General features: G+C 37.8%; 1 protein-coding gene across 7 annotated transcripts in view; it reads right to left on the reverse strand.

Moving 5' to 3' along the window:
- Positions 1 to 14437, reverse strand: part of PAM (peptidylglycine alpha-amidating monooxygenase) — a 233852-nt gene that overhangs the window by 135955 nt on the left and 83460 nt on the right. For all 7 annotated transcript variants that reach the window (XM_054032538.1, XM_054032536.1, XM_054032535.1 and 4 more), the window contains exons 2-3: positions 5354 to 5859; positions 3961 to 4081 (exon numbers count right to left, since the gene is read on the reverse strand). In XM_054032538.1, the coding sequence (XP_053888513.1) occupies positions 3961 to 4081; positions 5354 to 5445 (213 nt within the window). In that variant the 5' untranslated portion in view covers positions 5446 to 5859. The remainder of the gene's footprint in view (positions 1 to 3960; positions 4082 to 5353; positions 5860 to 14437) is intronic.

Raw genomic sequence — 14437 nt, forward strand, 5'->3', positions numbered from 1 at the left:
TAGGGGAATATCAAGCAGGAGCAGGGATATATTACCTATTTATATAGCACTGCTGAAATTGTTACTAGAATACCATGGCCTATTCTGGTATCAAAAAGCATGTTGAAATTGGAAAGCATTCAGAGCAGGACCACAAGAATGATTCAAGGCCTAGAGAAAATGCCTTACAGTGAAAAACTTAAGACATTCAACCATTTAGCTTAGGGAAAGGCAAGAGGCAACTTGAAGATGCTATACAAGTACCTACACACAGTGCAAAATTTCTAGATTTCTCATCTAGGACACAACACGAGTGCTGGGAGCTGAAACTAAAAAAAAAAATTAACAGGAAATAGAGAAAAACTTAAAAAAGTAAAATAAAAAGACATGTAAATAAGAGGGTAAATAACCATTTGAACAGTTTACAAGGGAGTAGTAGATTCTCCATTACTTGAAGTATTCAGATAAAGAAAAGATGTCTTCCTAAGACTTATATTTTAGTACAACCACAAATTATCAGGATCAATACAGGACTTGGTGGGTGAAATTCAATAGCATGTGTCATGCAGGAGGTCATATTAAATTATCATAATAGTCCCTTCTGGCATTATAATCCATGAATATTTGATTTGAACACTGCAGTGTCTTGTGCTTTATTGAGTAACATGTATTGTTTTTTAATTCCACATCTGTAGTTATAGCAAAACAGGCTACTACAAGACGACGTAATACTCTACAGTAACTTTGTACTTATTGGCTATAAATTCTTTTAAAAACATTTAAACAAAAAATCATTAAGATGTAGAAGAGAAATTACCAGGTAGATTTTTAATAAATAGGAAACCAATTTTGTCTACTTTTACAAATTTCTTTAGCTTTTTAAATCAGTTTAGTTTCCAATAATCAAAATGCCATAGTCTTATTTCTTTGCCATTGATACTGGTTGGATATAGCTGCTCAACTATTATCCAAGAAACTTTTATATCTGCACCGCTATTTCTCTATCCTTCATAGAGAAGACAATGTTAGGAGAGGAAAGTTCTGCCCCAGAACAAATAAGTGTAGCTTACTCCTGTTTATTCAAATTAGACTGCACTTGCTGGTTAGAATGATGAACTTCTCCGTTTCTTTACATCAATATAATGCAATGTCAACGCATTTTTCTCTGAAGAAAAGCAAGACTCAGAAACAGAAGGCATGCACCCCTCTGCCATGCTGGCACTTCTCTAAAGTTACTAATTTGCCCTCCTGAATCTCACTTTCGTTTTTTTAAAAGAAAGTCTGTTATGATTGCGAAAAAACCCGCAAGAATGTGAGCCATTGTGTAACCAAAGCAGAGACAAGTCTACAGAGAGCCCGTAATAGCAGCTTAGAGAGGTGTGAACTGCCCCTATACATCTCATTGATGCCTGATGATAACTTAAAATGTTAACATTGTTAATTATTTAATTCCCTGTGTAAGGAGGAAGATGGTGGATCATAATGCTGCAGACATTACTGCAAGTGAAGTATCATTTTGGCATCATAGAAAGGTGATGTTTGAGAGGCACCACTACTTATTTTTTCCTCCTGATCAAGAAGGAATGAAGCAAGAACACAATTACATTTTGAATATCTGCCCGATCCACTATGAGTAGTATCTCATTTTGGCAACTCACATGGGTGGAGCTTAGAAAAGTAGCACCACTTTTTTTCTTCCCACTCTGACCCCTATAGGATGGGAAATGATGATACTTATAAATGGCAGCTGAAATTATCCATCAAGATGAATGGTTTTAATAGAGAGGTCTCCAGTAGAGCCACATTTAAGCAGCACACATCAATCAACAGCCAGGAGCAAGAGTCTCCTGCACTTGGAGGACAGAGAGCATAAGACAGCAAAGAGACCATTGTATAGCTCCCCTCCCCACACTTATGCAATGAACAGATTTCTACCCTCCACCAGTGTTCTGCCTGTCACAGCAACTGAGCTTAATGGAGTTAAAGCTGCTGCTAACCATCCCACACAGTAACCTTGAGCAGATTGGAGTGACCTTCTCAGTCTGGGGACGGTGACTCCTACATTATCTCTTGAAGAACATACCAAAGTTTATCTGTGACATTCTGATCAAAGACCAAGACCAAGTTTCTGTTCCGAACTCTAAAGGATTTCTTTGTTTCTTTTAAATATAGTTATGGCAGACATCTTTACTTATTTTCATTTGCCTGTCTGGGAATTGGAGTAGGGTTCTCTCTTTTTTTTTTGCTTAAATTTATTGCCAAGGACCTGTCCCTGACTTTTACTAAAAATACCTGTGACAGAATCTTAACCTTAATTATCATTACTCTCTCTCCATTAACATTAATGGATTTTAGATGAGCAAAGTAAAGCTCTTCAGGGTTAGTCACATTGTTTACATCTTCGACTAATGGGTCTTGTGCTTTGATAGCAAATACCTGCGAAATTTCATACATGTACCTCAGAATTCTTCAAGCACTTTCCCCCCACTTCCAAAAGAAGATTTTACATTATTTTTTATTCAGTCAAGAGGCTCCAGCAGAAGCAATTTTATTTCTGTTTCTCAATCATTAAAATGTCACAGCTGGCTCAAAATTACATGCTCCAAGGGGATGCTCCCCAATAATTGAAATCCTTATATTTCCTCAGTAGTTTTTCTAGAAGTGCTATCTGCAACAATGAGTCATCTACTGCAGCACAACATCCTGTTCTCATGCCTCTGCAGCCTTTCAAAAGGAAAAGTACTACCTTTTAATAAAGGACATAATCCCAGGCACTGCATGGCTGCTAAAAATAATTAATTACAGTTTATCATGCTTAATGAACTAACTATAAATGAGACAGTAGAAAGTTTGACTATTTTATATGCACCTTAAAAATAAGGTACTTTAAAAAAGATTTATATATTAGTTTTTTTAGTATTCCCTGCCAACAATCTATCACATCAATCTATCTTTGCCCAGGAAATGATAAGAAAATCATGCTGAGAAAACTATGCAATGAACCACATGTTAGGGTAGTTTTCCTGAACTGACTTTAGTGTCATAAATATTGCAACACAAATGGGGGTTTGTGCATTGTATGCATTCGATTTCCTTTCTGTTTGGCACAATTGCTTGAAACAGCAATTTAAGGGCTAGATCCTGTAACCTGAGCCTCTTGGGCATCCTCCCCTCCATCACTGGAGCCAATGGGTGTATCTTAGTGTATCTAGTTGTTACCTATATGAGCACTTCTCAAACTGTGGGTTGGGACCCTGTTTTAATGTGGTTACCAGGACTGGCTTAGATTTGCTGGGGCCTGGGGCCAAAGCCCGAGCCCCACCACCCTGGGCGGAAGCCCAAGCTCCACTACTCTGGGCCAAAGCCCAAGCCCGAGGGATTCAGCCGTGGGTGGCAGGGCTCAGGTTACAGGCCCCCTGCCTGGGGCCGAAGTCCTTGGATTTCAGCTTTGAGCCCCCCGCCCAGGGCGGTGGGGTCAGGCTTTGGGTTTGGCTCCCCTCTCCTGGGGTCGTGTAGTAATTTTTGTTGTCAGAAGGGAGGTGTCACGGTGCAATCAAATTTGAGAACCTCATACCTATATAAACAAATGTGTTAAAGCACAGTTGGAGAGGTTTTCTTTTTAAGAGAGAGTCATTTTCCTTTGTTAATCCATACTGCATCACTGTGAATATTATTCTACTGAAAACACAAAACAATTAGACTTTAGGGATTCAGTTTATAAAAGAAATATAATCTAAGTAACATTAATCAAATGACAAAATTTTATGTAATTTTAAAGTTATAATTTCTTATTTTACACAATATTTTAGACTCTTCCTGCAGGAATCTATAGCTCCGTCTGTATTCAAAGGAGTAGAAAGTTTAGCCTGTTGCTTTTTATTATTATTATTATTAATAATTATTAATGCTGTAAGCAAAATTCATTTTCTCAGGTTTTAAAGTGTAATGGAGAAGGACAATAAAATACAATATTTTTCTCACCTGCTTAGGAGTCACCCCAGGCATGCGAATATCCAATGCAAAATCAGTTAGACCAAGAGAAATCACTGGCCTGTTGTTTCCAAGGCATTCACTTGAAAGAGATCTAGTAGTATCTTTATACCTTAAGGGAAGAAAATTAAAAAATGGTTTCAAGTTTACTGATCAAGAGTTTGTATTTTTATATTACCAAAAAAAAAGTAATATGTATAAACTGGGATTATCAGTAGATCATAAGGGAATTAGACACCCAACTCCCACTGATTTTCAATGTAATTTGGGAGTTTAACTCCATTATGATTTTTTGAAAAAGGAGTTACTGAATATTTTGGAGGTGTTCATAGGACGCATTAAAACAGACTGAACTATGAAGTACTAGCAAAAAAAGTTTACTACTAAAAATAAGCTCTTTATATGAACTACAGTTTAAGGTACAGACATATATGGACATTTTTTCTTAATATGCCAAAATATATTATCTAGTGTTATCAGCTGAGGGAAAACAGCAACACTTTTTTAAAGTTCATATTTGATATAGAATTCAGTTTGAACATGGCAGAAAAAAATCAAAATCTTTCCGATTTTAGATTCTAGAGATGTTCATTTATTATATTTGAATACGTATTTGCCTACAGTGTCTCCCGACTACCTACCAGTAAATTTTACAACTTAGTATGTGGGAGTTAAGTCGGTTGTAGTGAATGCTATACATAACCAAAGAAACAAAGCAAATATTCAACTTGTTACTAATGGGGATTGCATGACAAAAACATTTAATGTAATGTAAATTCTAAATATATCAATTGATAAATGTGATGTGGTAACTACAGAGAGTACATTGCATGTGTGGGGGAATCCACTGTATTAGCCCATAAGAAAATATAGCATAATATATTCAACCACCAAATTTATCTACATAAATTTAGTATTCAAGACCTAAAAAAATAAACACCAGATCCCTAATTATAAACTAGTTGACATTATCTCGTGAAGAAGTAACAAGTTTAGCTAGTAAACTCATGGGGACAGGCACAATATATATTATGTGTTAAGTACATCAGTGGAGCTACACACAAATCTTAAGTTATTGTTTTATTATTTAATCTTATTAATCATATTGCCAAGGCAGATTCACATTTCAAAGAGTAACAGACGGGGGGGTCAACAACAGATTCTTCTTTTTCAAGACTCCAAAATACAACAAAAGAGTGTCTTTCCAAACTCTGCAGAGAATCTCAGTTCAAGAAGCTAGCTACACTAAAATGTGTCTCCTCTGTAAATAATTTTTAGCTAGTACATACTTTTTAATCTTTATAACACTTTCATTAGACAAAGTGATAGCATCACTAATCAGCATGCATTGAAAATACCAAAAGATGTTTTCTGCATAACCCACCTCTTAAAGACAGAAAGTGGGTTTTTGAAACCCAAACAGGTATTTTGAAAAACAAGCAACAGTATCAGCAGGTTGTTAATGAGGCCAGCCATGTCCACCCTGCTGTTCCTGGACCGATTAAGGGAGCAGAAAAAGGGTAGTGCAGCTCTGTCAGCTGTGTTCCTGACAATTAGGCAGCAGCAGCTCACTACTTCATTATTGTGTGTTCGGCAGGCATCTTACAGCTTTTGACACACCATCTGTCTTGCAAGGTGAAGCACTGTAAACCAGGAAGGTGGATGCTGTTAAGTTGTCTTTATTATTAGCTGCAAAAAATAAATCAGTTGAAGACTCTCCCTTTGCAGATAGCTATACTGTACTTTTGTCCAGTTAAGGAGCTGAAGCAAGTGGCATTCCTGATGCTTTTCCCCCTGCTGTACTGTTAAACCTGCAGGTTACTTATCAGTCCACAGTGACAAAGGCTCCGAGTGGCATCACACAAACCAACATCAGTCATCCTTCAGAACCTGTAAAAATAGAAGCAGATAAAGGATGACTAACACATTACAGCATTAGTCCTTAGCAAATCCCTGTTGACGCTTTTTAATACATTAGTACTTTCATAAGCTTTAGCCCAACCCAGTGAAAAATGCACCAAGTCTCTTACTGCCCTTCCATCATCATAAATGCACAAAAACTATTGCAATTCCTACACTATATATTGGGAAAGTTATTCAAATGGAAGATGGCTAAGTAGCATGTGAAAAGATAAATAAATAGTGCTTAGACCCAGCAGCATATGAGGTAAGGAAAGAAGCTTTAAAGGACAAAGCATGTTTATATATAAACACACACACACACACACACACACACACACAATGTTAAATGCATTGCTGAGGGAAAACCCACATGACAAGCATCAAGGGATTTTAATTAAGAATTATTTTAAGGAAATAATTTAACAAGCATGTATGTGATAGCAGAACATGCTATTTTCAACTAGTAAATAGGTGTTCTAGTCTTTTGTAAACTAGAGAAACTTTAGCTTAAGGTGCTATTCCATTCACTGCTTTAAAACTGTTGGAATCTAATTTTTCAGATTTATGAGATTCTGCGTTTTAATTTAATGTTATAAATACAAAGTTTAAAATTTAAGAAACAAAACTACCAAATAATCTATGTGGTATTGCAGATGGACTAGTTCTCTCCAAAGTTCCAAAGGGAAGGGGAAAAAATCAGTTTGAAAATTTCACTTTCAGCAGTAAATACAAACATCAAATTCTAAATAACGTATAAAGATTCTGAAATATGATCCGGTGTTTCTTATAAAATAAATTTGAAAGGATAAATTAACTTTTTTGCCAGCAACCAGAGACAGTGATTAAAGAAACCAAATAAAGATAAAATGTTAAATATAATAAAATGTCTAAAATGAAATGTTTAACTTAAATTACTGTATTTAAAGTAAACTGCATTCCATTTTCACAGAAAATATAAAAATTACATAATTTAACCATAATATTCATTTGCATGTATTTTATTCATTTGAAGACTATACAAAGTATATGGTTACTGAGAAATAACCGTATACGACCTCAACCCCTCGCTCTCAACCTGCCAAGGCCCAAGAGTGGGACAAAACATCCTCAATATTCAGACAATAAGTAACTGTCCATGACCTTAGTTTCATGATTCTTTATTTGTGATGTACATAATTTTGAAGAATAAAGTTAGGGAATACTAAAAACAGTGGAAAATAGGGGAGCGGGGTACAGGGTTGGGCGGAGTATTGGGGTGCAGGGTATGGGGCGTGGATATGGACAGGTTTGGGGGTGGGGAGGCGGTAGTGGCAGGGTACTGGGGTGTGGATGTGGGCAGGAGTTTGGGAGGTTTAGGGGTGGGTGAAGTGTGGGGGTGTGGATGTGGACAGGTTTTGGGGGTGGGTAGGCTGTATTGGCAGGGTACAGGGAGTGTGGGGGAGTGTGGGGGTGGGTGGGGTGTGCAGGAGCAGGGTACAGGGTAGGGATGTGGGGAGGCTGTGGTAGCATGGTACAGGGAAAACAGGGAGTTCTGGGACTAAAGTGAGCAACAACTATCAAAATAAGGGACATATGAGAGACAAGCCCTCAACAGAGAGCAGATAACTGTACACTTAAATGTTAATTATAAGGTTATGGGTCACTAACTGTACAGCATCCTGGCACTTTGATTGGCTGAGAATTCTCTTTTAGTACAATGTACATCAGACAGCCTTTAAAAGAATCATCAGTGTTTGTGATCACATGGAGGAGAAGAGAAATGCAAGTTTCGATCATCTCTTCTCCTCAAAATGGGTAAATTCAAAGTTTAACAAAGAATCTTTTATGAGAAACCATTATGGCACTTTCCCCACCCACAGGAGTGGGACATTAAAAAAAAAAAAAAAGCACACTTATTCAGAATCCCAGTTACTGAAGCTTTTCAAGATAAAGAAATGTTGTCATGTCAGTAGTTACTGATGTGAACATTTGGGTCTTTTTATTTATTTTATTTTTATGAATTTTCTGCAATGTGCTACATATTCTCCATATAATTAATCTGAGTGCTAGAGGCAAAAACATTTAAAGAAATGAAACCATGTTACCTTAATATCCTGACTTGAAAGGGTTTAAAAAGTTGGAATGCACCTAGCTGGCTATTATCGAATTATATCTGGTTTGCTAGTTCAGAGGGATATGATAGAGATCTATAAGATCATGAATGGTGTGGAGAAAGTGAATAAGGAAGTATTATTTGCCCCTTCACATACTACAAGATCTAGGGGTCACCAAATGAAATTAATGGATAGCTGGTTTAAACTAAAAAAAGGATGCACTTCTTCACATAACACATAGTCAACCTGTGGAACTCATTGCCAGGGTATACTGTGAAAACCAAAACTATAACTAGATTCAAAAAAGAATTAGAGAAGTTCGTGGAGGACAATCCATCAATGGCTATTAGCTAAGATGGTCATGGATGCAACCTCATGCTCAGGCTATCCCTAAGCCTCTGACTACCAGATGCTGGGACTAGATGATGGAATGTATCATTTGATAATTGTCCTGTTCTGTTCATTCCCTCTGAAGCATCTGACACTGGCCACTGTTGGAAGACCAAATATTGGGCTAGATGGACCTTTGATCTGACCCATTATGGTCATTCTTATGAGACTGTACAATGTAGAGAGCAAAAAAACCCAAGTATCATATTGGGGAAACAGTATAATTTTCCTCATTGTCTTCAAATATAAGAATAAAATATGCCATGTATTTAATATCAACTTTGTTTGGTTTTCAGTACAACCATGTTTTCAACATATAATTCCAGAACTTGTTCTAATGGACAAAGAAATGTTATCCTTCACTTTCACAAGGTGAACACCCTATAAGTATATATGTACAACACAAGAGCTATAAAAAACTTAGAAGCAGAAATAAGGAATATATTTACTTTCATTTGCATAATCTTACAGTGTAGTAAATTATTCTCAAATTCATGAAATATAAATCTGACAAAGTATTTTTCAGCGACTATGAAACAAATCTTTGGTAATTTTTACTAAAACATTATTTGAGATTATGTGCAGCAATTCTTATCATAAATATCCATCCATTAACTGAATCCAACTTTTTTAGAGGAGACTACTGATAAACTTACTGTTAATGGTAACAGTAAGCCGGGCCAGTTTGTTTACCTGCCGCGTCCGCAGGTTCGGCCGATCGCGGCTCCCACTGGCTGTGGTTTGCCACTCCAGGCCACAGGGGGTGGCGGGAAGCGGCGGCCAGCACATCCCTCGGCCCGCACCGCTTCCCGCAGCCCCCATTGGCTTGGGATAGTGAACCACGGCCAGTGGGAGCCGCGATCGGCCGAATCTGTGGACGCAGCAGGTAAACAAACTGGCCCGGCCCGCCAGGGTGTTTACCCTGGCGAGCTGCGTGCCAAAGGTTGCCGATCCCTGATCTAACAAAGCTAAGAAATTAAATCAGTGGTGACTTAGACAATTACATCTGTATCCAATGATTATATAGTTTACTAATGAGAGAGAGAGAAACTTGCAATAAATTGGCACAATTGCATGCACGAGTGTCATAACTGGACATACAAACTGTGTAGTTGATGTTTAAAATCAGGCCTTAGCAGGCGCGCGCACACACACACACACACACACCCTAACGTGTATTACCTACTTTAAAAAGCAAATAGGATACACTGCTCAGTCCTAAGGAGATTTCAGTCTAATTTCAGAGATGATGCAATGAGTGAGAGTACCAGCCAATAAGAGGGAGAAAAATGAGAACAAGGGATACAATAATAAGATTATACTGTTACTTAGAAAGAACAGGAGTACTTGTGGCACCTTTGAACTAACAAATTTATTTCAGCATAAGCTTTCGTGGGCTACAGCTCACTTCTTCAGATGCATAGAGTGAAACACACTCTATGCATCTGAAGAAGTGAGCTGTAGCCCACGAAAGCTTATGCTGAAATAAATTTGTTAATCTCTAAGGTGCCACAAGTACTCCTGTTCTTTTTGCGGATACAGACTAACACGGCTGCTACTTTGAAAACGGTTACTTAGGTTCATTATATGCACATCTTGATAACTGTGATTTTGCTTCTAAGTTGCACTGGGTGCTCCACAGGGCGCAAGAGAAAAGAAGTAAAAGGATGGAAATAATATTAGAGAAACTAGAGCCCAAGGGATATAAAGGAAAATGATAATTATTTAGGGCAGGAAAGGGAATGTGGGAGAGTGGAAGAACAGTCATGAGCAGCTAGGAGGAGGAAGAGGATGAGGCCCTGACAGCCTAGTTGAAAAAGTGGCCAAGAAGCTAGAATTCCATAACAATAGAATACAAATCAGATTAACAATATTATCAGAATACAAGTTTATAAGGACCCAAAGCAAGCAGTTCAGAGGAACAACAAGAAGGAATGAATTATCAATATTGAAGAATGGAAATGCAGACAGGAACTCCGTCACTCCAATAGTTCAATGTTGACCGCAAGAACACGTCTGAAAAAGGGTTGCAAGTGTTTGGTAGTCTCAATTTAGCACTTAGAGCCTTTCATCCACAGCACAAAAACACCAAACAATTCAGTGCAATTAGTAATCTCTCCTCTGACAAGGATGCAAGGAAGAGAGGCAAATGGCCACAGTCAAGGTTTCAGTGGACCGATAAAGCTTTATCTGGGAAGCTTACATAGTGCCCGTTTCCAGTTTTTAATTTGTCTTTCACAAATGCTATTTGTCTTCTTGTTTCATAAATTTTAAACATACAGGACTGAGTGAGACCACCTGGGTTCTTTTTCCAGCTCCACCACAGATTGCACATGTGATCTTTGACAAAGCATTTAACCTGTGCAACTCAAGTTTCTGCATCAGTAAAAAGTGGGTGTTGAATGACACCTACTACATGGGGTGCTGTGAAATTAAGGGATTTTATAAAATGTAACAGGATGGTTGGATGGCAGAATGGTCAGTTGCAAATTATTCAACTGCATCTGTATCCCAGCCACCTCACACACTTTTATTGGAGGACGGGTGGGGGTCATTCTTTCTGCTCTTCCAGAGCTTTTTATCTGTCAAAATAGGATGAACTTTTGCAAAACACAGCATTTTCCATTTCTCAAAGCTCTTTTTGAATTTTATAATACTGTATGAGTAGGTGCCTCTCAACTAGCTTTAAAACAAAATCCACACTATGCAGAGGTAAAGACCCATCCCTTCCTGGCATTTGGTTTTGGAACCAAAACAAGTTCAGTTCAAGACTTTTCTGTTAGATTTTGCTACTCTTAAGATCTCTTAGAACTGTTCAGCCCACACTGTAGATCCTCTCCCCCTAGAAAGCCATTCTCAACTCTGTTATGTTACGGTGGTATAATGAACCAACACAGCCAGAGTCTGTTCAAACAGATATGAAATGTAAGAGAGGCTGGCAGTCTCTATTACATTCAGACCTCTATTACATTCATAACACATCTGTATCTATATAAAGTCTAGTGTACCAATGATACACTTTCAATTAAGTGTATTCCTTGGTCTTCAAACGTCTCTGTTCTTTGCCTATCCCCACAGAAAACATTACCAAACACATTTTTCATGAAAGCTTTAATGTTTGACCAATATCATTAGATAATCTCCTACTTCACACCATATGTAGAAAGTTCAGTGTTTGTGGGTTTCACCCAAGAAGACAAAACACACCCCTTTTTAACAGCATACATCATCTCTTCCCTTTAAATTGTGAATCTGCATTCTACAGTCCTCAAGAGAATTTCACACAGCACTGGAAAGCATTTACTGGTTGATGATAATGCAATAGACTTCTCAGATAGGTACAGTATCCAGTTATGTCCTGTTCTAAAGCTACTCCATTTTCCCAGCAGGAAACATGCAAGAAATCCTCCATTTAACAAAAAGCACAAAAATGATTAACAAGTCAGCAGGATCCCTAAAGAGAATTTAAAATTCCAGATGTCCACATTTAAGGGGGAGAAAAACAACAAACAACATTACACAAATTATGTGCATAGAGCACAACTCAACATTAATTTTCTTTCATTTTTCAGAGTAACAGCCATGTTAGTCTGTATCCGCAAAAAGAAGAACAGGAGTACTTGTGGCACCTTAGAGACTAACAAATTTATTATAGCATAAGCTTTCGTGGACTACAGCCCACTTCTTCGGATGCTGTAGTCCACGAAAGCTTATGCTATAATAAATTTGTTAGTATGCCACAAGTACTCCTGTTTTTCTTTCATTTGACCTTCATAATCCAATTGGCAAAAAGCATATTTATTATGCAGTTCATACATTTTGAAATAGTGTGCAAAAATTAGCTTTAATATATGTAAAGAAAAAATAAAAATGAAATTGTGTACAATATCTTATAGCTTATAAAATTAAGTAACCCGTAAGATCAAATTCTTACATACTTCAGAGTGAATTATACTGTTGTGCTGACTCTAACCAAGTGTGTAACAGTTTTCTAATCAGCATAAGACTTATTTCAAAGACAGTTAGTGCTTATGCTTTGTAGACCATCTTTAGAAAGCATTGTGATGTCATGTTTTGTTTTTTACAATTACCTAACAGTCATTATAGTTCCATTTTTGACTTGGTTATCTGTATCTTAAAGGAGCTTTTATAATATTTTAATAATGCTTTAAAACCATTAAATGGAAGACAAATTTGTAAAATTTAATTTAATTGAAAAAGGAGCTCAGTTTGTTGGCTACAGAGTTCTCAGTTCTCTTCAATGAAGTGTCTTCTTAAAGAAACAGTCAAATGGAATTCTAGTCAATTTAAAAAAAAAAAAAATAGTTAGGAACAGTTTCCAGTACTGTGGAAAACATGTCTGAGTCCTCTTCTAGTCTCTGTGGATTTACAATCACCTTTAAATAACCTTTTTCTCTCCTCTATTTCTGTGTGTTAAGACCCACACTAAAGGAAAAACTAAGTAAATAATTGACCACAGGGAAAACAATTACAATGGATTATGCATGTGACAGGGGGTACAAACCCTGCACCAGGCAAGAAGGGGTTAAAGAGTAGCTTTGGGCTCAGACAGCCCTGCTCCATCTCACTTGTGAAACATGCTAGTCTTGGAGGAGGACACTTAAAAAGAGAGAAGCCCAATTCAGAAGAGCCCAGCTTGCGGAGGTGAAAAGACCTTTCATCCTCAGCTTCCAGAAAGGAGCAAGCAGAGATCCAAGCTTCGTTCAGTCTCTGGGAAGCACACAGAGGCAGGACAGAGGAGCTGGTGCTGCTCTTTATTTCTGTCAATTTAGTTTCCTCTCCTTTATTACCTTGAGAACTGGGACTAGGGGTCTGACTCTAGGGCAGACCCCTACTGAGAATGTCAGAAATAAGATGCAACCTTAATTCTATCACCATGAACTCATTCTGCCAGTCTCTAATTGAATGATCATTAGCATTCAAATCACAGCATAGATGGTGTTCAGTGAATGAACCAGATAATATAGTGAATGATGAGGGTGTTGTCTGTAGGATTCCTGCCTCTTTTCTCTAAAAGCTGTAAGGTGAGCAGAAAATGATGTTGGGGAATACGAGAAGAGAAAGACTGTCATGTAATTAAGGCAGCTTAATACCATCCAAGAAGGGTAATTCCTGTCATTAATGTGCAGGCATTCCATGAGGAAGAACCCACAATGGGAGGGAAAGGTTGTCTCGCCCACACTACTGCTAGCCCTTCCTCTGCCTGCACCCCATGGGGTCCCTGCCAGACTGGCATCCTGGCCATACAGGCTTCCACCAGTCCCAGGTCTTGACTTGCTGGGAATGCTGTCTGCATGTCCCCACCAATGAAAGCCAGGCAGAGGAAAACTCCTAATGTGAGAAGTATCCATTACTGGAGTCCCCCAGTAAGCACGAAAGCGAGCTGCAAGAGAAGACTGCTCATCTGCGTAGCATCCAGGAGCCGGTAATGTCATTTGGAAAGAATATTAAGAGATAAAGCAGTTCAGGAGCGTTGGCAGTTTCTCAAAAAGACAATATTAAATGCACATCTTCCAACTATTTTGAAGTGATGAAGAAATATGAAGAAAAGTGAGAGGGCAATATGGGTCTACCAGGAACTCTTTAATGACCTGAAAATTATAAAGAAATCCTACAAAAAGTGGAAACATAGACAAATTGCTGAAGAGGAGCACAAAAGAACAGCTCAAGCATATAGGGACAAAATCAGCAGGGCTAAGGCACAAAATGAGTTATACCTAGCAAGGGATATAAAAGATAATGAGAAGAGGTTATATAAATACACAGGAGCAAGACAAAGAAAAGCGTAGATTCTCTACACAGAGGAGGAGGAGAGCTAATAACTAATGACATCAAGAAGGTTGAGTTAATACCTTTTTTACTTCAGTCTTTACTAAAAATGTTAATGGTGACCAGATACTTAACATAATAAATATTAATAACAAAGGGAAGGGAACACAAGCCAAAACAGGGAAACAACAGGTTAAAGATTATTTAGCTAAATAAGATACATTCAAGTCAGTAGGGCCTGAACAAATCCATCTTGGGTACTTGAAGTAGCAATCACCTTCAAGAACTCATGG

The sequence above is a fragment of the Malaclemys terrapin genome, chromosome 6 (genome assembly GCF_027887155.1).
Source record: "Malaclemys terrapin pileata isolate rMalTer1 chromosome 6, rMalTer1.hap1, whole genome shotgun sequence".
Lineage (NCBI taxonomy): Eukaryota > Metazoa > Chordata > Testudines > Emydidae > Malaclemys > Malaclemys terrapin.